The sequence below is a fragment of the Myiozetetes cayanensis genome, unplaced genomic scaffold, assembly GCF_022539395.1.
Source record: "Myiozetetes cayanensis isolate MyiCay16 unplaced genomic scaffold, myiCay2020 scf9, whole genome shotgun sequence".
Taxonomy (NCBI): domain Eukaryota; kingdom Metazoa; phylum Chordata; class Aves; order Passeriformes; family Tyrannidae; genus Myiozetetes; species Myiozetetes cayanensis.
In genome coordinates, this window is record NW_026088185.1 from 12,425,445 (window position 1) to 12,451,482 (window position 26,038).

Sequence of the window (26,038 nt, forward strand, 5' to 3'; positions counted from 1 at the left end):
GTGAGTTGGAGGCTGCTTCAGCTTTTGCCATTCCCGGGAAGCAGATCCTCTCTGATCCCCTCATGACTGGGTGGTCTGGTAGCAAGGGAATGGCAGCTGCATGAATATGCAGATTGAAATTGGATAGTTATTATATTTTTAATTTTTTTGGCAAATCATGCAAATTCACCTTAAAAGGCTGCTGCTGTAATTTCAGTAACAGGCCTCTCCTCAGTGACAGACTTTCATTTACCAAATGAAGTCAATCCTCCATAAAGCTAATATTTATATTAACTAGATCATTGTGTCTGCTGGAAAATCCCCTCAATTTTGATTATGTGTTAATTAGCCTGCCAAGTCCTTGCCATTTCAGTCTCTAAATCAGTCCTTCAAAAGGCATAAAGTCCCACACTTGCCCAGAACCAATCTTTTCGCCTGCTCTCCGGAGCCTTTCTAATGGACTAGCCATTACATCCTCTCAGTTAAGCCTCACGTCCTCAACAGCACTGTGTAACTGTGAGTCCTACAGGAGCACAGGGAGGGCACAGTGTCCCTGACAAATCAAATGCCAATTAGAGCCTGACATTTATGCTAAGTGAGCTGCCTGTCACTGAGCTTCATACTCCATCCTCTGGCAGCCCAGCTGGCACCCTGCATGCCCCTACATGTAAGGGTGTGTGCAGACCCACCTGTGCCCAGCGTTTGTGCATGCGCAACTGCGGGCATCAACCACTTCCACTGCACAGTCTGCTCATTGCTGCTTGCTCGTGCCTGCACTCGCTTTCCCAAATCAGGGGCTGTGACTCACAGGCTGCTGAGGCACTGCTGCGAAGCGACAGAGTGGTGCCCACACTAAGGTTTGAGAGATGGTGGTGGCTTGTTTACCAGAGAGCATTCCAGCCTGGTTTTTTATGCAGTGTGTGTCACTGGTGTTTGGGTCCAAAAAGTGACTAAAGACTCAGGCAAGCAGTGAACAAATGGGTGAGCCCTAGAGGAATGGTTTCTTCTCTGCCTCCAGCTCCCAAGTGAGTGGGAGCTTTGCTGGAAATGCAGGGACAGACCATGGCCATACCCCATTCTCTCAAGAAAGACAGTACGGACACAAAGACAGCCACAGGCTGGCCCTAGCCTGCAGCCAGGAACTCCCACAGCCCAGCTGACACTCAGCAAATCTCCTGTGAGGTGCTGGGGTGTCCCAGCTCTACCATGCTGCGGGGTGGCCAGGGCACAAAGGACTTCAGCATTTGCTGTCCTCACTGTGCAAACAAGAGTCAGGAGAGACCTGTACCTCAGCTTTGCTGAGAGGCAATCTGCACCACACATGAGGGGACTGAGGAGAGACAGAGCTAGCTATGTGGTCTCCTTCCCACAGTGTGCAGCTGCTCACTCATTGCACAGAAGTGCTTGACTTTCACGCTACCCCACATATAAAACTCCCTCCTACTTCAAAGGAGACAGGATTGACCCTTGAGGTCAAAATGTGTCCCCAAGGCACAAGCCCTGAGATTCTCATGAGAGTAAGTGCAGACCCAGTTCAGTCCAGCCCTGCTTGTTAACACCATGAAAACTTTTCTGCTGGTTTGGACACAGTAGAATCAAGGCCTTCAGGCAGCAGTTCTCATGGACTGCAGGAAAAATATGAAACTTTCCCTTTTAAAGATCTCATGGGAAAAACACAAGAATGGTAAGGGGTCACCATCAGCTTAAAACCAGCTCAACATTTGTTTCTCTTAAAAAATAAGCTCTTACGAAACTTCAGAGCACTACAAACACTCCTCTGCTGAAAACACTTTGAAACAAATAAACCTTTCCCTGCAGTGCCCACAACCCAAACGAGCAGCATTCCTCACCCTCAAAGCCAGCCAGGCTGTGGCCCACAAGAGAAGCTCTCAGTGGGTTTTGCAGCCCAGCCCAAGAGCTGTGTGGTCAGGAGAGCTGCAAGGTTAAAAGTGCTTCCTTTATTGCGTGCATGTACAGCTGCCAACATCCAAACAACACGGGGTTCACAACGCTGCCAGGGCTCTGACCCTGGCGCCGTGCTCGCCCAAATGAGAAGCAGTACATGGTAAAGCTGCGGACCCCGCAGTGCTCTTCTAGGACCACAAGGTATTTACTTAAGCACTGCAAGAAAAGAGAAGGAAAAAAAATAGGCAAACCACACCCATTCCAGCTTTTCACTGCTGGCTTATTAGTGTAGCGTCACTGAGAGCAATGCAATCACACCTACCACCTAAGGAGATGACCCAGGATCTTTACACCCTTTAGGATCAAGACTCCACTGAAATTCAAAGATGGTGAAGAGTTGAGGTGCCCAAGTTATAAACTCAGATTTATTTTCAGGTCTTAAGACCTTTATCTTGACACCAATGGCATCCTGCCATTGCGTGCAGCACTCGGGGGAATGAAATCTCATTGAAACCTGAACTTGTTGCTCCTTGAAGCTTGCTAGGTGCAGCTAAGGGGAATCTTTCTAGGGATGGGAAGCATCTTAAAGTCCACAGAGGGAAAAATCCAGGCAATCTCTTGTGGGGGCATGGAAAAGGGAGCCAGTGATATTTTCTAGACTTGCAAAGGGCAGGTAGCAGTTGGAACCATGCTGGGCTTCTGCTGAGCTGGGCACTTTGAGTTCACTTTCACCAATGAGGTCCCCAGACGTGTAATGGGAGACTGCAGGAAAGGATGCTGGAGTTAATCCATGGTGCGAAGAGCCCAAGGAACACAGGGCTAAAAAAAGAAATGCAGAGCTGCCTGAAAGAGTATCTTGGAAATAAAAATAGTGGAATGAGAGCAGTGGGTGTCTTGTCAGTCTTGAGAAGTTCTCTGTGCCAAAGACAAGGAGGAATTGCATACAATGCATAAAATGAAATTGGGAGATATCTGAGGAACTCAGGCCTGTCTCTCAGCAGACTTTTCTAATCAAGTGTCTCACAGAGGATATTTCACCATGGTCATTTCCTTCCCCCTCTCTCTTATGTAGACTGAGCCAGGGCTCCTCCTTTCATTATTATTTTTTCCCTTTTAATTTTAATTTTTGTTTTGCCATTTTCAAAAGAAGCAGAAACACATTCCACATGGCTCTTAAAGGCACAGCATACTTCCTTGCTACTGCGGAGCAGCCAGGCCTCTAGCCAGGGCCAGCACCTTTAAATCAGAGCAAATTGGCCTCCAGCAGCTTTGAGTTCCCGTTAGCTTTTGCCCTGTCTCTAACCAAGCACAGCTGCTCTCCTTCACCCAACTGCTTACCCCAGGGTGGGGAATTCACAAGTAAAGACCACCCCGAACAACGGCTTTTCATTCCTTGCTCCCTGGAGTCTAAGCATGAATTTTCTGAGTAGAAAAAAGTGCTGGAGGGAGCACGAGGGAAAGGCAGGGGAAGAATGGGGGAGTGTGAACCAAACAATGCTTTGATTCTGTCCCCACCAAGGAGCTGGCATTGCCTCTTTTTCATGTTTCTAGAGTTGCTTTTAAAAGCTGCGCAGGGAGGAAAAAAGCAAATAGTTGCTTCCTTTTGTGTCATATCTTCTTAATTTCTAAGAGCAGGACCAAAGAGAGGCATAGCAGTGATGCCTTTGCATTCTGACCCCTCTGCAGCCCTGTGCTGCGTGGGCAAGGCAGTGGCACAGATGCCAGGAGAGCACACTGGTGTCTGCTGCTGACTTCCTCCGCTTGCTATGGGCAAGTCACTTCAGCCCCCTGGAGCCACTACCTCGTCCTTTTCCTTTGCCCGTACAGCCCGTGACTTGCCAGCAGTGCCTGAGTGCCTGCCTGCACCCCAACGCTGCTTCGGTGCCTGACTCTGCACAGCACTGTCAGGGAGAGCTCTCCCCACTCACACAAAAACAGATTACTGAACTCAGCAGCACAATAATCCCCAGCCCCAGCGATGAGACTTTGCAATTCATAACTGAGAAAAAGGAGAAGTAGAAGAAGTGTAAAAGACAGAACTGCACGCTGAGCTGTCTGAGGCAGCGCCAGCCTCTCCTGGGCTACAACAGAGTCTTCTAAGAAACTATGGCCAACTAATTGTAGGGAGACTCGAGGGAGAGGAAATGAAATGAAAAATTGAGTCTGAGTTATAAAAATAAGTAATTTTTATCCTACTTGCAGGAGACTTATATTAATTAAACATTATTACAGAGAATGAGATGGGGAGGGTTATTAAGTCTGGGGCTGGCTGTAAGTGTTCTCTCCTATTGCCTGAGGCTCCACTGAGTTCCAGATATTAATCTTCTAAAGCACTCAAAGGCTGAAGAGATAAACACTTGAAATATGAAAATATTTTTCTCCATAGCAGACACTGTGTCCCTATGCCACGCCAAAGAATTCGTCAGATGTCCATATGGGCTGCACTTACAGCATTACCGTGTCTCTTAGAAAAAAACTGAGCACCTCAGGAGCTGAAGAGAGAAATGATGTGTGCATTTGTGTGGGGGTGATTTGTGTGTGGAGATGTAGCAGATTCTCCTCTTCCCATATGTTTCTGGAATACATATTTTCCTCTTTAGCACTGCCTACCAGGTGTTGGCTGCATGGCTTTCCAACTGGCTGGCAGCACTGCCAATCTGGCCAGCGACTCTGCCAGGTGGCTAACAGGTTCGCCTGAATGTTTGCATCTCGAGACTCAACCTTACCAAGGGGAGGGCGAGGAGGAGCCCACGGCATGCACAGCTCCCTGGGAGCATGACATGCAGACACTGGAATCACCAGGCATCAGGGCAGAGCTGAGTACAGGTAAGATCAGCCAGCTCCCCTGGGGGGAGTCTTTAAGTTTCACGGGCAGTGACTGATAGTGAAGTGATGCTGCAGTGACGCAGTCTACTGTTATGAGGAAACTGGCAAATGTTCTTCAAGACAACCATGCCACAAAGTCAATGAGGGATACGGAAAGTGCACTAGTCCCAGAGTGAGTTCCAACATGTGAAGCTGAAAAACTTGATTTATCAACCATATTGCAAGGGGCAGACTCCCTTCCAACCCATGCCAGCACATCTCAGTAAGGTCCTCCATAAATTAGGCTCTGCCACACTCATGCAAATCTTCTGCTTCCAAAGCATGGAAGAGAAAAAAAGTCAAACAGCAAGAAGATGACATTTTCAGCATTCTTAGGGCTTAGCTAATCCTTCACTTGGAGGAGACTGAAATCTAGTTTATGCAAGCTCAGAGTACAGAACAGCTGAAGACTATAGGCAATCTGAGAAACATACGGGAGGAAGAAATGTATTCTGGGGAAAAAGCATTGAATCCTACAGAGGACATTTGGGTGAGGATGTGGAAGAAAGCCTGGGCTAAACGTTCACAGTCACAGGGGGTTCAAAACCCACTGCTGCATTCAAGGCTATCTCAAGAGAACAGTTAGTATAATTCAGTGCCAGTGGTCACAGTCCTATAAATAAATCATGAACCATACAGCAAAGCATCTGAGAGCTTCCATAAAAGAAAATGTTCAGCTCTTCACAGCCTTCAAAACTCACGATAGCTGTGCAATAATTATTTATACTGTTCACGTGGAGAAAGCCCCATCAACTCCCTCTTCCCTGCTTTGGTATTAACCATCTTACCAGGCACAGTCTCAGGGCTTGGTTCAGAGTTGCCAATCCAGGTGCTTGCAGGCTGAAAAGACCACGTGTAACCGGTTGCCAAGTCGTGTGACCAACCACAGAGGTCTTCAGGAAGATCAAAATTGCAGTTAAAGTTCGCAGGGAGCTGGAAATCTTATAAAAAGAAAGAGAAGCAAAATAAAGTTGGATTAAAAAATGACCTACCCATGAAGGGTTGCTATTAAAAACCGACTGAAAACTAAAATAGCTGGCAAGCCATCAATATTGAAGAAAGCATGAAATCTCACTCATACTGATGCTTTTAACCTATCTCACATTTCCTCAGCTCCAAGGATCAGCCTTAAGTTCTGTATCATCAAAATGTTCACACCATGTCCTGTGGCTAATCCACCAAACTAAGCAAATATAAAAGCAAGTACCAAATACCTCCAGACTCTAATCTAAGAACCTTCTCTTCATCCCCTAAAGTGGTCAATATTAAATACCTTTTTAAATGTCAGGGAAGAGTGCTTCCTGAGTGCCCCATGCTCAGCAGTTCCTGCTCTGACTCCAAAAGGAAAATCTCAAGTGCTCCAGAAACCCAGCTCCTGAGTGACAGATCTAGCCACTTGCACCAGACGGGAGCTGTCTGTCAAAGTGGAGAGCTGTCACTCACCGCTTCCTACCTTCTCATGGAAATGCTACCAGGGAAAATGTGGGGCCACCACGAGCTCAAGCTTTTGGATCCTGAGTGAAAGGAGACAGCCTCTATTTCCAGCTCTGCTATGGACTCATGGTCTTTGGGAGAGTCATTGAACTTCTCATCTGTGAAACAGGAGCAGAGCTAATTCCCCTGTGACAACAGCTTTGAAAGCTCTGGAGAGCTTTCCTGCAGAGACAGGGCTATGGGCAGGCGGGCACATGCCAGGGGCTGCATGTAACAGTGAGCCAGCTGCTGGCTCCCTTGGTTGAGGGAAGCAGTCATGAAGGCTCCAGAAATGGTCTGAATCCATCCCAAGCACTCAGCGGACACGCACGTCTGAGCCTAATTATAGGCCAGGTTATTCCCGAGCAAAGAGGAAGTTTTAAATCACAGTGCCCACAAAGTGGGCGATAGCCAGAAGGAGGTGAGTGACTCAAGTGATAGCCATCAAGGGAACTTTGCTGCAAGGGGCAGAGGGCTTTTTTTTTACATGCTCCCACTCCAAAATAAAACAATGCAGATCATGGATCCTTTTATTCCAATCTAATCTCATACCCTGGAGAGTAGCATTGTTTCTGTTTGGCTGTCATAAATCTGACTGTCCAGAGAAACACACTCATTGTTTTATGGAGTATGAGAATGAAAATTGTTGCTAAATATGAGGGAAGCTGACAGGGAGGCTGGTTCCACGCTCCACAGCATACTCCGCTTGCTCTCTTGCCCTGGACTGCACCCAGGAATCGTGTTGTTGCAGAGACTATTACTGGCCTAAATTTCCTCTCAGCAGTTTCCCAAGTGTCTCAACAGTTGCCTTATCACAGAGGCAAAGCAATGAGAATCAGGCCCTTTGAGCTACTTCTGCAACTTGCATTTCCAGAACTGAACTACAGCAGAATCCCTATGGGAAGTGTGAAAAAGCCAATTAATGTTCTTTTTAAAATTTATTTATTTAAAACCCATTAATTTTTCCTCTGGGACTGAAAGCTGAAGTGACAGAAGTCCTAGGAGCTATCTCAAAGGATAGTTAGTGTTGAAGTTCTTGTGTAAATGCTCCGGTCATGAGGTCCAGGCTCTACTGTTGTGCCCAGGGGAGTTGCATCTCCTGCACACTGCACTGTACAACTAACCTTGCTCAGTTCTGCCAAGCCCTATTCTCTTCATCTGGACATTTCACAAGCTTTAGATGCTCACATCACCCTTGCAAGGAGCAGAAGAATATGATGTCTGCTTGTACAGGTAGGGATCTGAGGCAGAGATTAGCCTCTCCAAGCACTCGCTCTTAACAAGCACAGCATGTAGTCCAAACTAACATTTGGCCTCTTCCATAGTCAGAAGAGCCAGGCAAGTGCCACAGACACCAAACCATTTCCTGTACATCTGACAGCCATCTAAGACTATGTGGATGAAATCCTGCCTAGAGTGTTAGTGTTCCTCTCTCTGCTGCCTGCACAAGGAGCCCAGGCTGTCCTCCTAACTTTTAAGCTGCTGATACAGATAAGCGTTCAGGACATCAGTCTTTGATAAACGTGATTTACTCCCACAGTTGGGACTTCTGCAAAGGAGCCCTGCATACCAGGCAGTCTGAATCTGTCCTCCGAATCACCTTCTGAATTTATGACATCCAGCCAAGGGGATCTGAAATGCAGGTGACTCTAAACAGGGCACTAAGTGAGTTTCTTCAGGTCAAGTAAGGAGGCTGAGTGAGCAGCTCTTTGTGACTTGGACCGTAGGGACAGAATTAGTTGCTATCTCTTGCTCTTCCATCCTGCCTTGATGTAACTTATCAGATTTTGGCAGGTTTTGTTTATGGGTTGGTTTGGTTTTTTTTTTCTTATCCTGGCCTATCAATAATAATATTACTCTAAGCTTTCCAGGAATCAGCCCTATGTATAGGAGCTAATACAGAGATAAGAGTATTTGCTTAGCTCTTAACCCATCACTTATTGAGATAAAGATGTGCTGCTCTGATACATACCCTCCTCGTCTCCACAGCTATCACCACACTCAGTTGCTTCTTCATCAGTTGGGTATGGGGTGGTGGTCTCTTCGCTCTTCAAGGTGGGCACCAGTGTCTCTGCAGTGGGCTTTACATCTGAAAGAAAAGGAGTAGAGATGCTGTTTGCAACAGACTGTACAAGAAGCCAAGGTAGTATGAAACAAAAGAAAAAGTCTTTTTCTCATGTTCTTAAAATGGCAGGAAGAGATAAAACAAGAATACCATGAAATTTCCACGTGCTACAAATGTCAGCATGGTTTGAACTTCAAGTGAACTGTGTGTTTCCATATGGGAGTTCTATGGATTTGGAGTTCCCCTCGGACACACTACTTTTTCCTCTTAATTTTTTAATCTACAGTCTGCACTGGTGTTGGCAATCCACTTAGCTGTCATTACTGGATAAGTGAGATCACAGGCAGAACATCCTTTTCTTTCATGAGGGCATATGACACGTTAAAAAAACACACACAACATTCCCAACAATTGTGCCAATTTATAAAACAAGTCACTCAAACCCACAAATGATGTAACCGCAAACGGACCCAGAGGATCCCCTAGTGTGCTCTGGCTCACTGCAGAAAGCATCTGGTTTCACACTTCAGGCTCCTGACTATGCCTTCAAAGGGTCTCTGTCCAATTTCCCTTTCTCCAATGTGGCCCATGTGAAACAACCTCCAAGCAGGTGTCAGGGGAAATTTAAGCAAGAAAGAGAAGGATATTAAGATCAACAGCAAATGACATTAGGTTCCAGCAAACTCTCCTTTTATGGGTGCATTAAGTGGAGTACAGCAGGCTTGATTCTTTCCACTTTTAAAAAGACCAGCTTTGCTCAGTTATGTGTGATTGTGTTTCTTTGTCGGCACCCTTCAGGATATCATTTAATAAAGCCTTAAGCAGGAGGAAATGGCTAAATACATTGAATATTTTCCATAGGTTCCTTTCAGCCCTTTCATTTTCCTGTTATTAAACATGTTGTACATAAACTCTCCGTGGTTTTTTTTACCTTTTTTTTTTTTTTTTTTCCCAGTGGCTGTCTTTTGTTCAGGATAAAATACCAAATAACCTCAAAGTCTTTTAATTTGTAAGTTCAAATTTGTTACAACCCCATAAAACTCCAAATGCAACCAAGAAGCAAATTGCAAGCAGCCAGGCACAGAAAAATGTCATAAAAAAAGAAAAGAAAAGAAAAAGCAGCAGGTGAAGGCAACATATCAAAAGCTGCGAATTATTTAGAGCTGGTACATTTTTTTAGGTTGTTGTTCCTGTATATTGAGATTTATGGCTGAAATGTGACAATGTGGAAGGACCTTGAAAGCCAAGTCCCATATGGGACACAGATGCTGAGCGGATGTAAATCAACAGTGTTGCATTGCCCTGGACAAGCCGCAGAAATATATCTTGAAAAATCAGTTACCATGGCAGAGCCGCAACACGATGGTTACAAGAGATAATGAAAATAGCAGGCAGGACAGCGTCATGTGTGAAATGGAAAGTGAAGAAGAGAGGTCTCGCTTGCTCGCTTTCTCTCCCTCCCTGCCCTGCAAGTGTCTCTGTGACTGGTGGTAACTGCTAATCAAAATGCAAAGTCACTGAGCAATTGAAACCAGATGTTTCGAACTTCAAAGGAGAGAAACCCAGCTGCAAGTGAACATTCATCATTCTCTACTCTTCTGAGGAAAAATTTTGGCAGGTCCTTGAAAGAAGCCAATTGCTGACTGCCTGCTTCCCAATTATTGAGTTACTAGCCAACTAGTTTTGAGCCCAGTTGTGGCTGTTACCTGTTTAACTCAGTAATTAAGATGTTTATTGCTGATAAGAAATAGAAGCAGCTGGGCGGGGCACGCATGGGCTTAGACCCTAACTTGAAAATATTTTTAATCAGATTGTTTTAAACCATCTCCTAATCTTGTTCCCAAGCAAGTGCGATTGCCTGGGTTTTTGCAGTCAGATCTGTAACATGCCTGGGTCCTCCCAGCAAAGGAGGGCTGTATCTTGCTGTCGTCAAGGACTGCTGCATGTAGCCAGCCTGGATTAAGCATGCAGATAATGCCATGGGCTATCTCTGCTCCCCAGGTTGCATCAGGGATATAAATGCCTTTTATGACATGGTGAATCCACAAGATTACAAGCCCTGCTCTGATTACAAGGCTGAATGTCTGTAGATTAATAAAGCTATGGATATTTGTAATTTGGCAGTTGAGTTTTAAACATTACAAAGTGCAAATTACTACCCAGACTGGGAAATGACCATAAAGCACCCTGCCTGGAAAAAAACATGGGCTGTTGCTACTGATATTGAAACTGAGCATGGACGTAGATGTAATAGAAAATTTGGACCAAAAACAGCACAAGAAGTTGAGGACAACAAACCCTTCTTACTCTCTAATTTGGAGGAGTGCAGTGGAAGGGCTGACAAGCGCCTGGTTGGAGGTCTTGTGTGACTGCCTCCCTTTATGGCAGTGATGCAGTGCTGTGATGCACCAGCCAGCAATAGTCTGCACAGATCTGGCAGCTGGAGACTCCTGGAAGCTGCAGAAAGCAGCAATGTGGGAGCTGCCCAATCACTTCATCACAGAGCCTCAGCTGCCGTTGCTTGCATGAAAACCATGGCACCTACTTCTCCCACAACTTATTAAGATGTTGTAAGATTTAAATTAAGATCTAATCTTGATTTAAAGTTTGGATAATTTACCATGGATTCCCAGTCGAGGAGGATATTTACCACTGACTTCAAAAGTGACAAATTATCATTATTCATTGTGTGTACGTGTGTTGTTGTGATTTGCTGTTAAGAGACTGTAATGCATCTTGGGGCATATCACAGGAGGAAATGGCAGTAAAGACTCCACAAAAGCTCTGTGCCTTTTAAGCTTTCTAGAATGGGAATTCCTACAAGAAAATGCCTTCTACAGATGTATTTATAAAATGGAAATCATACTTCTTTATCATTGACATCTGGAGACCAGATTCAGATTTAAGCAGATTATTAAAAAATAAAATAGATTAAAAAATGGGGCAACTAGCCTCTGGCACTGAAAAGTTAGCATCAGACCAAATGACCTGTTGGGTGCATTTTTTGCTTTTGGGGATGAAACTATGGAGCAATCATCACCACTGAGCCTCAGAGGGTTAGAGGCATAACCTCTACTGATCCCAGTGAGTGTGTTAGACAGTTTTCATCTCTGTATTAAAAACAGTGGTGGCTGCAAGGCATACCATGTCTGAAAAACAGGTGGTCAAAAGTGAAAAAACTTCCCTGGTCTTAGAGATGTCACAGAGTTAAATCCCCAGCCTTGTCTGCAAAAGGGTTTTCACAGTGGGTTCAGTAATAAAGGGACCATTGTTTTTACAGCAAAGCCTTATTGAGGCAGCTCAAGATACCTGTACTGGTCACTGCACCCCTCTTCTGCACCTCTGCTTCTCTTCCTACTTTTTGTCTTACTTATTGGGACCAGATAGCCCAAATGTTCTCTAACACACATGACTGGGAAAGGCTGCTCAACATCCAGATAAAATATCTGAAAGGTGTGTGAAAGGAGTTGGGGACAAATTCTGCACGGGGCTCTGTGTGAAAGCTTGGAACGGAGTCCATGCATTGCTGCTACATCCTGCATCACAGCCAGTTCTTTTCAAGGTGAAAATAAAAAGATGGGACCAAGCCACCCTGCAAGTTCTGACTTCATGGCTGCAGTCTCCCTGCCACGGCACGGCCCCGAGCTAGGGCAGCGGGAGGAGAAATAACCTTAAGTTTGCACCTTGCTGGTTTAGTGCCTGATGTGGCCCCAGTGCAGCCAGTGGGCAGAGATGTAGGGGTTCCTACCTGTCCAGTCACAGCCCAGCACCTCCAGACGCATTCCTATTCCCGCTGGGGACCACCTCTCTGGGTGCACTCGGATGTACTGTGCAGGAACAGGGTCAAACCTTCGGACTTCAGGGATATCATAGTGGATGTTGCCTTCAAAAAGCTACAGAGAGAGAAAAGGCAAGAGATATGTGCATCTCACATGCTCTCAGTCAAACCTCGTTATTTTGTGTCTGGCAGGACGTAGTCACGGTTTGAAATAGTTTGGCTCTCCAACTCCTGGCCATCGAGCCCAGCTGAACAGAAATTGGGCTGTTCCTTCCCAGTCTCAAGAGGACAAGACAGGCTATTTCTAAGAAACTTGCACAATCTCCCCTGGCTTCTGCTCAGAATCCAGAGGTCAGATTCTTGATCTAATCCATGCAGGGGAAGTCTGGGGAATATCCACTAACTTCACATATAAATGAGATCAGATTCATCCTTTGGTAAATAAAGAAGCTACTGCATGTTCTAAGATAGCATAAATGCTGGGTTTTCTTCACAGTCCAAGTACTGATGCTTTTCAGCTCACACGCACGAACTAAAGTCTGTGGGGAATAAACAGAGGGCTATAGATAGCATCAGCCCTCATTTGTAGGATCAGGAAAAAATAAAACTTACCTAAATTTTAAGCAGATGAGTTTGCATAAAAACAGAGCATGCAGTAGCAGAGAATTCATTTATTCCTCAGGCCCCCTACCACTTCATACCACTAAGCAGAAAGATTATGGGGAATTCCAACGATATAGGAAAAATATGGGGAATTTCAGGGTCACCTCAGTGTGGCAAAGAGACTTCAGATATCGTAAATTTCCCAGAGAGAAGTTGTAATTCATCTTCCTCTTTCAGAGGTGCACAGCATGACAGCCACATCTTTCCTCTTAAAATACTTAATTAGTTTGCGTCAAACGTAATTGAACACACCATCTTGTGGGCTCTGACCTGCAGGAGCTGGGAGAACCAGAAGGTGATGTCCACATCCCCATACCTGGTCCACAGAAGGAAATGAAAATTGCCATCCCTGGGGCAAGGTGGAACCCACAGCCTCTAGGACAGATGGGGAGCAGCACCAGGGGACACAACCTGGGATTTCATGGCGACAACCCAAACTCCCAAGGTCTCTGTGGGAGTGGACAGCCTATTTCCCAATATCCCATTGGGCAGACTGAAGCTAGCAGAAACATACCCTGTTTTGCAGCTGTACCAGACAGTGCCTACCTTGGCTTGCATTGTTTTGGGGTCCTGGATGAAGTCCCAGTCCTTTCCATTCATGCTGTAGGCCACCTTAAACTTCTTCACAAAGGATCGGGACTCAGTGGTGGTCACACTGTCCCCTCCACGAGCCCCCTGAATAATGACGCCTTTGATATTCTTCGGGACACCAAGGTCCACCTGCAGCCACTCCTCCCCAGGCTGGGCTTGGGGGATGCGGGGAAACCAGCCCGAGCGGCTGCTCACCAGGCGGGCCATGCTGGGAGACCAGTCGTAGCCTCGGATGGAAGAGGCAGAGATCTGCGAGTCAGGAATGAGGCCAGAAAGCATTCCCAGCAAGTTGGAGCAGGGTGAATCTGCAGGGAAGGAAAGAACATGAATAGTCAGAGCTGATGAAGGGAGGTGCTGGTGGTTCTCTCCACAGCTTTAAGCTCTGGACACTAAACCAACACCAACACTGGGCATTTCCCCCTTTGCAGCCAGGACCTGGGTGCCTGTCCCTCCAAGTGCATCCCACACCATAGGTGCCTCCATGCTGCTCAAAGTGTCACAATTCCCACCCCAAGCAGCCATGACAGTAGCAAGGGATGGAATCCCAGGACAGGCTGTTGTAGGGACAGAAAGGAGGGTCTGAGGCCAAGGGGAGGAGGGGACGCTCACCAGTGATGCGGCAGCCATACAGCTCCAGCCTCAGGGCGATGCCATTGTGCCAGGTCTGGGGACGGATGCGCACGAAGCGTGTGAGCAGCGGGCTGTGGATCTTGTTGAGAACCACCTCTGTGGCATCCTCGTTGGCCTGAAATGTCTGCAAGGGAGAGGAGGCACAAATACTGTTACATCCTCACCAGATCAGCAGTTAAAATAATCTCAGCAGGGAAAACCAAGGAGAGGCTTTCTGGTCGGGGACAGATTCCAACCAGGGCAAGCACTCAGGGGGTGGCAGGGAGATCTGAGCCACTGGCAGGACAGTATGATGGATGGACTCACCTATCAGGCAAGACACCGGAGAGCTTGCTGCCCCACTGCAGCGCCCCAAGGCACCTTGGACTATCAGTCCTCAGCTGCTTTGAGCTTGCCCCCAAACCTAGAGCTGCTCCAACACAAATGACCCGGTGTCCCCAAACGCAGTGAGAGATCTCGCCTCCCCTCCACGGGTAAACAGGCTGACATCCTGACACATCCTTGCACTGAGCTCCACCACAAAATATCATGTGCAAGCAGTGATGTGAGCAAGGAGGATACCACCTCTGCCTGGGGTGACAAGCTGCTGCCTCAGCCAGCCCCTTGCCTCTGCCTCTCCTGCACACATGCACCCTGCCACACAGAGACAGCCCACCACACAGAGACAGCTTTTTGGGAGAGTTTATGATCCCACGGAGTATGAAAAGGCTGCTGCCTTACCAGATGGCCATAATCAATAACTACCAGATGGATGTTAGATCCACCCCTTCTGCCCATTTTTTTAATAGACCGGACAAGGACTGCATACTTGTGTTTCTGTTTCAGGCTGCAAAGCCATAGCAGGGAAGAAAAGGAAATACTGAACCCAAGGATAATTTTCAGCCCGTTCTCTGCCCCAGCATAAAGCTCTATAGCTCACAGACTGAGGCTGCAGGCATTGCTGGCTCTCCCTCCAAGCACGAAGGCTCTTCAGGACAGGGCTAGAGCATCCTCGGTCTCAGCCAGGAGCCACATCCACACTGAGTTATTGGCTGGGTTCTTCTGCAGGCTCCTACCACGCATATGCGTGCTAAGCACAGGAGCTCCCACTAAGTTTATCTCAGAGGAAAGCAGGATAGTGTAATCTCTGGCACCAATCTCCTGTTGGAGGCAAGAGCCAAACGATTCAACTGCAGATCCCTGTGATCCAGGACAGAAAAAGGGGTGAGGCAGTACCCTGGCCTCTTGCCTTAAATAGCACTTAAGAAGCATTTTATAAGCCTCCTGTGGCTCTAGGCTTGCAGACAGCACATGTTACCGCTCTTCTCTCAGGATCCAGCCCACCAGGGTGTTTACAGGGAGGGACGATGGCTGTTTGCAGGACCCCGGTTAGCTCTGGGCTGATCCTGCACATCACTGCCCAGCCTGGGACAATGGCACTCCTTCAAGGCAGGGAGCAGCCACCCCACAGAGAGACTTGTTTGCAAATCTGGCTGGTAATTGGGATTTGGGCTTGATGTGAACTTGAGCAGAAATGCTAATCTAGAGAATATATATCATGCTGCTACCGTTTAGCAACACAGCATGGTTTATATGTTTTTAATATCCTATTTTATCCTGTCTGACCCCACTTCCCATCATTTTCCTTGCTCAGCAGACACCAAATAACCTTTTTTTCCAGCAGGAGGGCTATAAGAAGAGTGGTTACTGTGAAACACTCTCCAGGAATGCGTGTGTGTGTGTCTCTGTTTGTGTGTGTATGTCTTGTAAACCTGGGGCAACATACACACACAGAGTCTGAAAGTATATATTTACACACCACAGCAAAGCCTCCAGCGTTATGCCAACACAGAAGCTGACACACAACACCTTACCTCTGAACCTAACACCGGAGGACAGGAAATGTTTATCTGAGCTGGTGCAACTATTTTAGCACAAGGAGCAGTATGTCAGGTCAGGCCAAAGGTCCCTCTGTCCCAGAGGGTGGCTCTTGATGGTTGGCCCCAGCAGATGCCCAAGGGCAGCAAGTCCAGTGGAGTCTCCTCCTGGCAACCTTTATTCACTTCCTACAATCAGCAGTGTGAAGACTCCATGAGCCAAAGGTTGCATATGGACCAGCATGTTTAACAGTCACTGACGAGGTTTGCTGCTCTCTTTGATTTAACATATTTCAAGTTTTGTTCTTTTTTAGCTCACTTCGCACATACGAGCATCAGGGGCCAGAATCCAAATTTACACCAGCATAATTTGTTGCTGACTTCTGTACAGTCAAGCTTGACAGAAAGCAGAAGCAGGACTAAGCCCAAAAATTTTATCACTACCACATGCATTGCTGAAAGCATCTCTTAGATGACCCTGGTCACAACAACTTGCTTCCAAGGAGAGCAACCTCAATTCTGCTTTAGATTTAGAAAATGATAATTTACTCAGGCTAGATCACATTCAACAAGCTATGAACTCTGAATCTGGGCCATGACACTCCAGATTGCCAGTCTGAAAGGGCAGAATCAGCACCTGACTTCCAACTCTGGTTTCAGTTGCACTGGCAGGATCCATTGTACCTTCCTTCTGAAAAGCCCCAAATGATCACAGCAAGTCATCGCTCTGCACCCCATTCAGCACAACAGAAAGTGGCCATTTTCAGAGGGCATCTGCTTAGTGCTGTTAGAGACCTGGGGTCCTCCCGAGTGCCTAGTCCTTCCCAAGTGGAAATGCACTGTAAGCCCACAGGTCCTGATGCTGCTGACCAGGGTCTGACCCTGTGTGTGTGGTTTCTCTGCACTGAAAATGCCACCCTCATAGCCCCAGCACACCATGGAGAGAGTCCCATTGACTTGAACAGGCTCTACATCCTGCCTCAAATTAGCACTCACAGCATAGGAAGAACTAGCAGGAAAATGTGTGAAATTGGGAGTGCCAAGAAAGCAAAGATTTCTTCCCTCTTACCAAAATAGAACATTGCTATTCCTCCCATCCTCTCTGCTTCCCATCCCACTCAGCACATATTTTGAGCCAAGTCTTCGAATGGTGTAAATCAACATATCGCCATCGAAGTATAAGAAGTCACAGTAATTTACACCAGCAGGAAAAAAAATACCTGGCTGTGATCTAGGAAGATAGATAGATAAATAGATATACACTCAGCAGAGAGCACACATGCGTATGCACATGAACACACACTGAAAGGTGACTGTGCCAGAAGACGGATGGGAAAACCATTAACAAATTAAAAGCACCTTCCATGAAACAGCCAAGGGAACTCGTTTCCTCTGCTGCATCAAAAAGCTGCCCATCTCCTCCCCATATACTACATGTTTACTTCCGTTTTAGTGCAGACAGCAGGCCTACATGTAAAATTAAATTGAGAATCAATGAGACCTGACCTGCTTAATTAATTTGCTGCAGAAAGCAAGTGGTGGGAGATGTTGTCTAGGCTAGAGGAGGACTGGGAAAGTTTTCCATGTGCATACACATGCAAGATCCACACCAACAGAAGTTATATTTTTGATATGTTGGAACCATCGCAGGGTGATGGGGGAAATTCTGAAGCTACGTTAGTTCCAGTGGATATGGGAATTGTGCCATTGGTAGTTTGGAGTGAAGGGAGTGAAGGACAGGGAGACAAAAAGTACCATGAAGTTGAAGAGGCAGTGAATCACAGAGGGGAGAGGGGGTAACCTCTCCCCTGTTCTATTTATTATGCTGCTTGGCCACTGTGCAATTTCTTGGGGAGCTAAAGAAAGGAGCTGAGGGAGGCAGAGGAGAAGGCCAAGGTTGGCAGCAGCCCTGCCTTCATCTGTATGTATGTGTCTCTTTGGACCCACTAGATTTACTGCAGGATTATGTTATTCCTGTGGAGACAGAGCCCTGGAACAGAGCATGCTAACAGGATTAGGGCTTCAGGATTTAGACAGAGAAGCATGAAGGAGAAAAGTAGGGGAGATTATTTTCCTTGTCAGATAGGAAAGGCATAAAATGGAGTATGTTTGATGGTAGGAGAATTCTGGCTCAAGTGGAGGGTGGATAGTTCTGGATTTATTAAATCCAGGAACAAGGAGTTAAAAGAAAAATGATACTTGGCAACATTTAACAAAGCACAGCGTCTGGGCAAGGCACAGTGTGCTGGGTTGGGCTTGCCAGCTCCATGTCTTTGAGAGGCTCCACTCAGATTTGGGAGTCATCAGGGACGGGAGGAGTGGCACTGTGTTAGCCTGCAAAGGAGATATCAGGCCCAGAAATACAAAGCTTCAGCCTTGCTAGGAAAGCCAGGGCTGTAATTCTCCCCTGGTACTGCACCAAGCGTGAATGCGCAAGGCTGCCTTTCCCAAAGCCTGATGTCTTTGTCCTGCCTGCAAGAGCAGCAGAGGAAGGCTGGGACCTGGATGCTTCTGGGCAAATCCTCTGCACCGTGATGTCTCTGCGCAGAAACACTTGTGGCATTGTGGCTGATCATGCAAGCTTTTCCTGAGTTTTCCAAATAGAAACCCCACAGAACTGAAAGTTTTTCTCTCTCCCCAGGTGAATGAATACAGAAGACCCACTTAAGAACTGAAAGACAGAGGAACACTCCTAGGAGAAGGCACAAGGGTCTCCAAAGAGTCATCCTCAATACTGCCTGCCAGCACCAAACACCTCTGATGTCCCCAGCTCCATGTAGAGCTGAGATATTTGGCTCTTTGCAGCAATTCAACCTTTGTGCACCCACCACCTCAACTACCACCCAGAAACGTTAGCGGATAACAAGCACAAAGCCATCAAAATGGGTAGGAAATGAAAACTGTACAGTTGGATCTTGCTGTCATTTCGCATCCATTGACTTCTACAGGTTCTGGAAGCAAATGTTTCAGTTGCACATCCTCTCATTTTACACACAGACCAATGGAGGCAGGAAGAGCACTCATCGAGGTCCCAACCCCCCTCAAATCCTGAAATCCATTCCATCCCCCAGTCCCTCGCCCAGTAGATTATCTCAGTGAGCTGATCTCTGCAGTTATTAAGACAGAGTGGCTCAGACCACACAGGAGCTGGAACCTGAGACCTACAAAGAAGCAGGCAGATCAGAATGGATGAGCACTTTGTTTTTTGATAAAATCCTCATAGTTGAATCTGTCCGAAGAAAATGGACAATAATAAAAGGTCAAATCCTGCCAGGTGAAGAAAATGGCCAAAAACAAAAGGTCAAATCCTGCCAGGTGCTCTTTTCCTTCCTTGAGTTCAAGAAGAGTTGTTGTTTTCTAAAGACATTTTCAAACCACTAGATAAGATCTTGGCAAGCACACCAGAGCTGCTGCCTGGAAGATAACGGAGGTGGATGCAACAGGGAGGGCAAAAGCCGGACTAGCCTTTCTGCAGCAGGGTTTGTTTGGCCCTGTCCCATGGGGACATGCTAGTGAGTAATAAGGGGCGAGTATGGGGCAACACGTGGTGGTGGCCACTCTCCTCCCTGTCTCCTCTCTCATGTGACATAGGAAGACAACTCATCATCTTTGTCCGGGTCACCCACTTGGCCTCTCCCCCTGGTCTCACCCCTGAGGAAAGGACAGGGGGACATCTGGGATGTGCTGGGCTGGGTTTTGTGGGGAGCAGGCTGCCACACAGGTGGAAAGCCTGGCAGGGATGGGGTGGGTGGGAAGGGGTGGGTATGGGAGTAGGGCTCCATTCCTGCCGGCTGCGTTCCCACTGCTTCCCCATCCCAGAAACACAGCAGCGCTTGGCACGGAAACAGCCCAGCCAGCCGTGTCTGCTGTGAGCACATATTAATCACATTTTCCTCTGCTCCATCCTGCCTTTCCCGTTTCCCTTGCTGTGGAGTGCCAGCAGCTGGGGACTCAAAGGTGAGCCATCACATTTTGCAGGGAAACACCCTGGCTCAACTCTCATCTGAAATACCAGGGCAGTGGGGGGCATAAGAGAGGAGGTCAGAGCTCCCCATCCTCTGCAGAGAGCATCATCCACTCCCCACCCCTCCCACACTCACTGGTTTTCTCTTGCTTTAGCTCCCTGATGAAGATGTTAATGTTAGCTGACCCACCCATACATGGCAGAGCTTTGCTTTTGGCCCACAGAGCCGGCAGAAATTCAGGGCAGCGTTTGATACACCCCATATGCCTATGTGTGCGTGTGCATATACATGGGTGTATGTGCAGATATATGTATGTGTGTGTATATATGTATGTGTCTATATATATATGTATATATCTGCATGTATATACAGCAGTAGAGAGTCCCTGTCTGTCCACACTTTCCCCTCCCTCCCTGCTCCTTATGGCACCAAATCAAGCTGCGGCAGACTTGACAAATCTATTTGGCACGGTTCACTCCACCGTTGCAGCCTGAACCGTGCGGAGCACCGCACTGACGCAGGGAGGAATCTGCGCCTTGAATACAGACATCTGGGAGCTTGCCTAACGCAGGAACAGTGGGGATTAATGCGGGCAGGGAATATGGGGCCAGAGCCCACCGGCACCAGGCCTGCAAGCATTGCCCTGGCCTCACCACGGCTCAGCAGCTGGCAGACAGTTGTTTGGTCGGGAGGGAAAGCAGTCACTCGGATGCAAGGAGCAAGCGAGCCACCAAAAAGCAATTACTTATCCTCCAGCCTTGGGAGGTGTCTGCCAAATTGAGGCCAGAACGTGGGAACGAACTGAGACCGGAATAAAGGAGTAAAAAAGAAGAGGTTTGGGTTTTCCTCTTTTTTTATGAAAAGAGAAAACGGAGCAGAAAAAAACTGACAGGACTCAAGGCCAAATCCTGAAAGGGTGGCAATTCACGTGGCTATGGGATTGGTTTGGATTGACACCAACCAGGGTTTAGGGTCTTGCTGGAGCGATGTAAATTTGCTCAGCAGCATTGAAACCAGCCTGCTCTACCCTGGCTGAGGATTGTGTCCAATGCCCAGGACCTCAAGGATGGGATATTTATGCCTCTCTGCAACTAAAACCACCCTCCAGGCCAGATTCCCGCTACTGTTAGACTCCAAAAGGTGAATTTATTGCTAGCGGTTATTTGAAACACTGAGCTGTGTATTTAGCCCATCTCTCTGCCTAGCATAATGCCAGCCTCCTGCCTGTTTCAGCTTACAGAAATGGACCCAATGAGACCACAAACTCACCTATTAGCACAAGGTGCCTGCCTGAGGATAGATGGCTCTGGTTCACAGAAAGCTCTACTGTGACCAGTGGGTCCTGGGAGAGTCCCCACACCATGGCCACTGTGTTAGAGGTATGCATGAGCTCTGCCACGAGCTACTGCCCTGGAGCCAGTCCATCCGAGACTTGGGGCAGCCCAGCTGCTGACCCTCCTATGCTGTGTTGGGCTACCCTATGCCTCCATTTCTCTACCTCTAAAATAGGACTAACACCACCTCACTGGCATGCCAGGAGCTTAAATACTCCAAATATTGGAGGTATGAGACCCTGATAGGGACCTCTGCACAGAGACGACTCATTCTGGGAAGCAGAGGGAATCTGAGACACACATGTGGGGAAGGGGAAATCACAGAGCCCGGAAGGAAGGAAATGTCTGGATGAATCCTGGACAGGGCAGGCTACTGCATTTCATGTGAGAAGTGCCTGTGCCAGCAAACGGAGAGGACAGCTAATTTAACAGAAGTGCTGAGCAATCAGAAATTACTGGGACGTGCGTGTGGGGGGAGGTGTGTGGGACCCCAGGCACAGAGTTCACACAGACGGACTATGGCACATCAGCGGGGAGGACCCAAATGTGGCAGCAGAGCTGGTGGGCACCACAGAAGAGCAGGGAAGCACTTTCTCAAAGCACCCTTAACCAGCGGACAACCACACGACCAAGGCAATTGACAGAGCAGGACCAACCAGCCCAGCACCGTGGCTGCCTTGACCCTCCTGCCCATACAGCAAAGCTTCCACGCAGACCACACCAAGTTTATCTTTCCTGGCCACATACCAGCACCCCCAAGGCTTCAAACAGCTCACCACCTGTATTTACCCTCCCTCCCACCTCTGTGTGTGCCCCAGAAACACAGCAAGAGCATGCACAGCTCCCAGTGCTCAAAGCACCCTTGCTGACCATGCCTGCTAGCACAGATCCCACAGCTCTGGCAGCCTGAATTGCTTCTCATTATTTATTGTTCATTTTGTTCTCTGGGACAGTGTGATCGCCTCTTAGGATTTGTGCCCTTTCATTTCCAGGCCCCAGTAACTCCTGAACTACAGTTTCATGTGGTTTTGTGATTGTTAACCCAGCATGCAGACGGGTGTGCGACCATAAAAGCTCAATGAATCTTGTGTGGCAAAACACAGGCTGTGAAAGCATTTTCTCCTTCATTTGCAGTCAAAGAACATACTCTCACCACCACGAAAGATGCAGTAGCAGCCAGGTTTTCCAAGGAATATGTTTCGTCATTGCTGTGCAGAGGAGAAAGGCCTATTTCTGCTCAAAACATCATCAGTCTTTCAGCCATCATCAGAAAAAGGGTCCCTCACAGATTAAACCCTCTGGAACTGTAAAATTTCTCTGTTCTCTTCCCTCCTGTTGGCTGCAAGACTCACCAAGGTGCAAGCAAAAGAGACAAAAAGGTCATTACCTTGTGGTTTTTCCCATGTCGGTACATCATCCAGTCCTCCCCATTGGTGCTGACCTCCAGCTTGTAGGTACGGACATAGTAGCCCTTCTGGGTTTCTCTCGAGATGGCACCCTGTGTGGCAATGGCTGTGAGGACAGTCAGGAAGTGGAGGTCCACCTTTCAAGGGGAAAAAGGGACAAGAGAGAGAGTGATGTGAGAGCCCTGGGTGGCTAGTTAGTTTCTCCCTCTGTCTTTGAAAAACAAAAAGGTGCAAATTCAGCCTGTCTCACTCTCTCTGTAGGTGCTCAGTTCAACAGGCACAACCTCCCCAGGGTGACTTCAGTAGGATAAGAACCAGGATAATAACTAATGATCTTGATGTCCACTCATATGGGACCACCATAAAGCTTTCTTCCTGCCTCAGACCAAGCAACAGGATCTGCACAGATGCTCGTGTCCATTAAAGCAGGACAGAGACTGACTTTTTCCATGTAAAATAATCCAATTAGCAAGTGCTGCAGTTCGTGGTTTTCCCTTGTTGGTTTTCTCTCTCTCTTTTTTCTTTTTTTTTACAACGTGGGTTGAGAAAGGTCAGCAGAGCTGGCTTAGTAGCCCTGCCATGAATGAAGAATGAGACGTCTGCTGGAGGCAATGACATTCACCACCTCCTGCTCCCAGTGCCCTTTAGCAAGCAGTGTCTCCCGGCAATGTGACACAGCCAGAAGCCCTGTGTGGACAGACTGTGGCTCTAACCAGCTCGCAGGGAAAGCCTTTGCTCTGTCAGCCCCCACCTGACATTAGCCTGCTCATTCTCCCTGCATCACTGATGAGATAAATATTATTCTAGTTGTTTTTCCACACACCCCCTGGAGACTTTGGTCCTCAGGCCTGTGATGGAGTCAGTGGCCCTTATAAGTGGTGGAGGTCTCTCAGCCTCTGTCAGTCTGCTGGAAAGTCCATCAAGGTTTTGGGCAGGAAGGAGGGGGTGGGAGAGGGATAGAGGATTGAATCAGTCCTTGGGCGGGCAAGCTAATGGAAGAGCCAGCCCCTTGCACTTCATGGAGGCACTGCAGCTCCCCTGCTGTTTGCTCCCCATGAGCCACAGAGGCAATAAAAAATTCAACAAGCCTTATGGTCAAGGGTCAGTTTAACAGCATGACACTCCATTTGGTGGGGGAAGAGGCGAGGAGGCTGGAAAGGGTGCATACCTGGAGATACTCTTTGTTGCTGTCGACATTGGGGGTCCAGCCATTGTCATCACTGTTGAGGCGGCTCTGCTGAGGGGTCCATCGCCCATCTGAGTAGGTGGAGGAGGCACTGATCTGCATGTTGGAGATCCTGCCAGACTCCATCCCCAGAGGCACATTGCACTGGAAGTCTAGAGCAGACACACATATACACAGAGATAGGTTTACAGCCTCAGTACTTCACCCTCAAATGAAAAGCAGCCCTGAACTAATCTCCCCAGCTAACCCTGAAGCAAAGCTGCCTGTCTGGAAAGATGAGCAGATCTGCACCATCTTGAAGGCTCTGCGTGCTCACAGATGGCACTGAAAAGCTTTATGTTTGCATGGCCCTCTGAACATTAATACAGTCCAGATCTTTCTTTCTCTCCTTCACCTTTGCTCAGTTTTGACATAATTCTGTCTCTTCCCTCCCTCCACCTCCACCAAGCTCTCCCAAGTCCCCTTGTCACAAAGTTCCCATCTTCTTGAAGGCTGCAGGTGAAACCTAAGCACTGATAAGGTAAGGGGTACAGACAGACACATCAGGAGGGTGCTTACTGATGTGCTGCCTGCAGGAACATCAAGGACTGGAATGGGCAGGTCTAAAGGTTTTGTGTGTGTGTGAGAGTATGGATGTGTGTCTGTATTGTCTATGTGCATGTGCTATAGGCGGTATCAGGCCCACAGGAATTAACCAGACAAGGCTATGAAAGACTCTGGTATGCTTTCATTTGGATCTCCTCACTTCTAAAGCTTTAAAAGTCAAAACTGGCTCAATTTTATGGCACATCTCACATATTTTACGGCAGCGGTCCGGTGACTGAAAATATTGCACGAGGCCAAGAGGGCTGCTGCTGTAAACCAGTGGGGCTCCACTGAACTGCCTGTGTTTTTAATGTGGCTAAGTCAACCTTGGGTGGAAGTGATGGACCAAGTTAAGATGTCAGTGGTATTATTAAAGTTTCCATTTACACCACCATAAATAAAAACAGGCATAGCCCTTTAGCACCTCCTATGCTTGATTTTTCAAGCTTTAACATCTTATTCCCACATACTTTTAAAGAACAGAATAGAGGAGGGATTAAAGAACAGATCAACTGAGTAGGGCAGTAGGTAATAATGAAGAGCTCATGCTTGTCCGTAACTCTCACAGCCTCAGCAGTACTTCCCTTACTCAGTCACAAAGCAAGAGCTTGTAACCCTACTGCCCTAGTGCTGCACAACCCCTACTCTACCCTCTGTCTATCATAGGCTTTCAGCAGCGGGTCAGGGACTCCTTCTCCTTCTCTGGGACTGAGGGGTGTACTGAAGGCTTCTTCTGCTGTATCACAATTCACTGAGAACAGAGGTCAAGGACAGTAGCTCTGATGCAAAAATACCAAGGGAAAACAAATGAAACCTTTCCTGGCCTGGCAGTGTTATCACAAAGAATCAAAATGCTCTTCATTCTCAAAATACACAACTTACTTCCTCACTCCACATCAATTTACCTCCCTTATTTAGGGTTATAAAACAAAATTTGGCTTGAAATTCTCAGAGCTTTAAGCATTTTTTAATTAGAAAGCCAAGAAATTCCAATTTGTGGTTTGGGGCTGTGAATCTTTGGAAAACTAGAGAGAGAGAGAGAGAAGAGAGAGAGAGAGAGAGAGAGAGAGAGTGTATTTTCCCCCATGCTTTAATGAATCTGCTTCACACAGAAGTCTTCCTGGGCTGAGCATATCCATGAAGGATTCTAGCCCAATAGGTATTGAGAAGACTTCAAAAGCAAGTGAAAAGTCAAAAAAAAGTCAGAAAGTGCGATTCTCACTGAAGTCTCATTTCTATCAGAAAAACTGTACACACCTAAACTGCACTGATGGTGGGGAACCAGCCCCTGGACACACTGCTGCCTGCACGTGCCAGATGAAAACCAGGAAAAACAGGTGACACAACTAAGTCATACACCCACATTTCCAACTTACTTTCTGGGACTTCCTGATGTATCAAGTAGTACTGAGCAGAGAAACCATCCTTAGCCACAGCCAGGTCCGTGTGGAAGGTGAGAGAGAGGACGCCGGTGGTTGAGCGGATGTCCGATGGCATCTTAGTGCCACAATACCTGCCTATCAAGGGGCCGACTGCAAAAGAAAGAGCAGCAAAGGTAATGCCTACTTTTCCACTAGCCTCCTGGATCATCAGCAGATGGGCATCACTCAGCAGGGATGCCTTAGTAGGACCGATTGGGATAAAAGAAAGGCTGTAGGGATGGGCTATTTTTTATATCCACTGGCCTGGTGCCATGCAGTATGCCATGCAGAAATATCCACTGCAGCAGGCACTGCTCTGCAAATGCTGGGAAATGC

The 26,038-nt window shown here is 47.4% G+C and overlaps 1 protein-coding gene across 3 annotated transcripts in view; it reads right to left on the reverse strand.

Moving 5' to 3' along the window:
- NRP2 (neuropilin 2) overlaps nucleotides 1-26,038 on the reverse strand; it is an 89,154-nt gene that overhangs the window by 29,393 nt on the left and 33,723 nt on the right. For all 3 annotated transcript variants that reach the window (XM_050339873.1, XM_050339872.1, XM_050339874.1), the window contains 8 exons: nucleotides 25,658-25,813; nucleotides 23,679-23,848; nucleotides 22,492-22,647; nucleotides 13,929-14,073; nucleotides 13,275-13,624; nucleotides 12,036-12,180; nucleotides 8,195-8,311; nucleotides 5,538-5,690 (listed from right to left, as the gene is read on the reverse strand). In XM_050339873.1, the coding sequence (XP_050195830.1) occupies nucleotides 5,538-5,690; nucleotides 8,195-8,311; nucleotides 12,036-12,180; nucleotides 13,275-13,624; nucleotides 13,929-14,073; nucleotides 22,492-22,647; nucleotides 23,679-23,848; nucleotides 25,658-25,813 (1,392 nt within the window). The remainder of the gene's footprint in view (nucleotides 1-5,537; nucleotides 5,691-8,194; nucleotides 8,312-12,035; nucleotides 12,181-13,274; nucleotides 13,625-13,928; nucleotides 14,074-22,491; nucleotides 22,648-23,678; nucleotides 23,849-25,657; nucleotides 25,814-26,038) is intronic.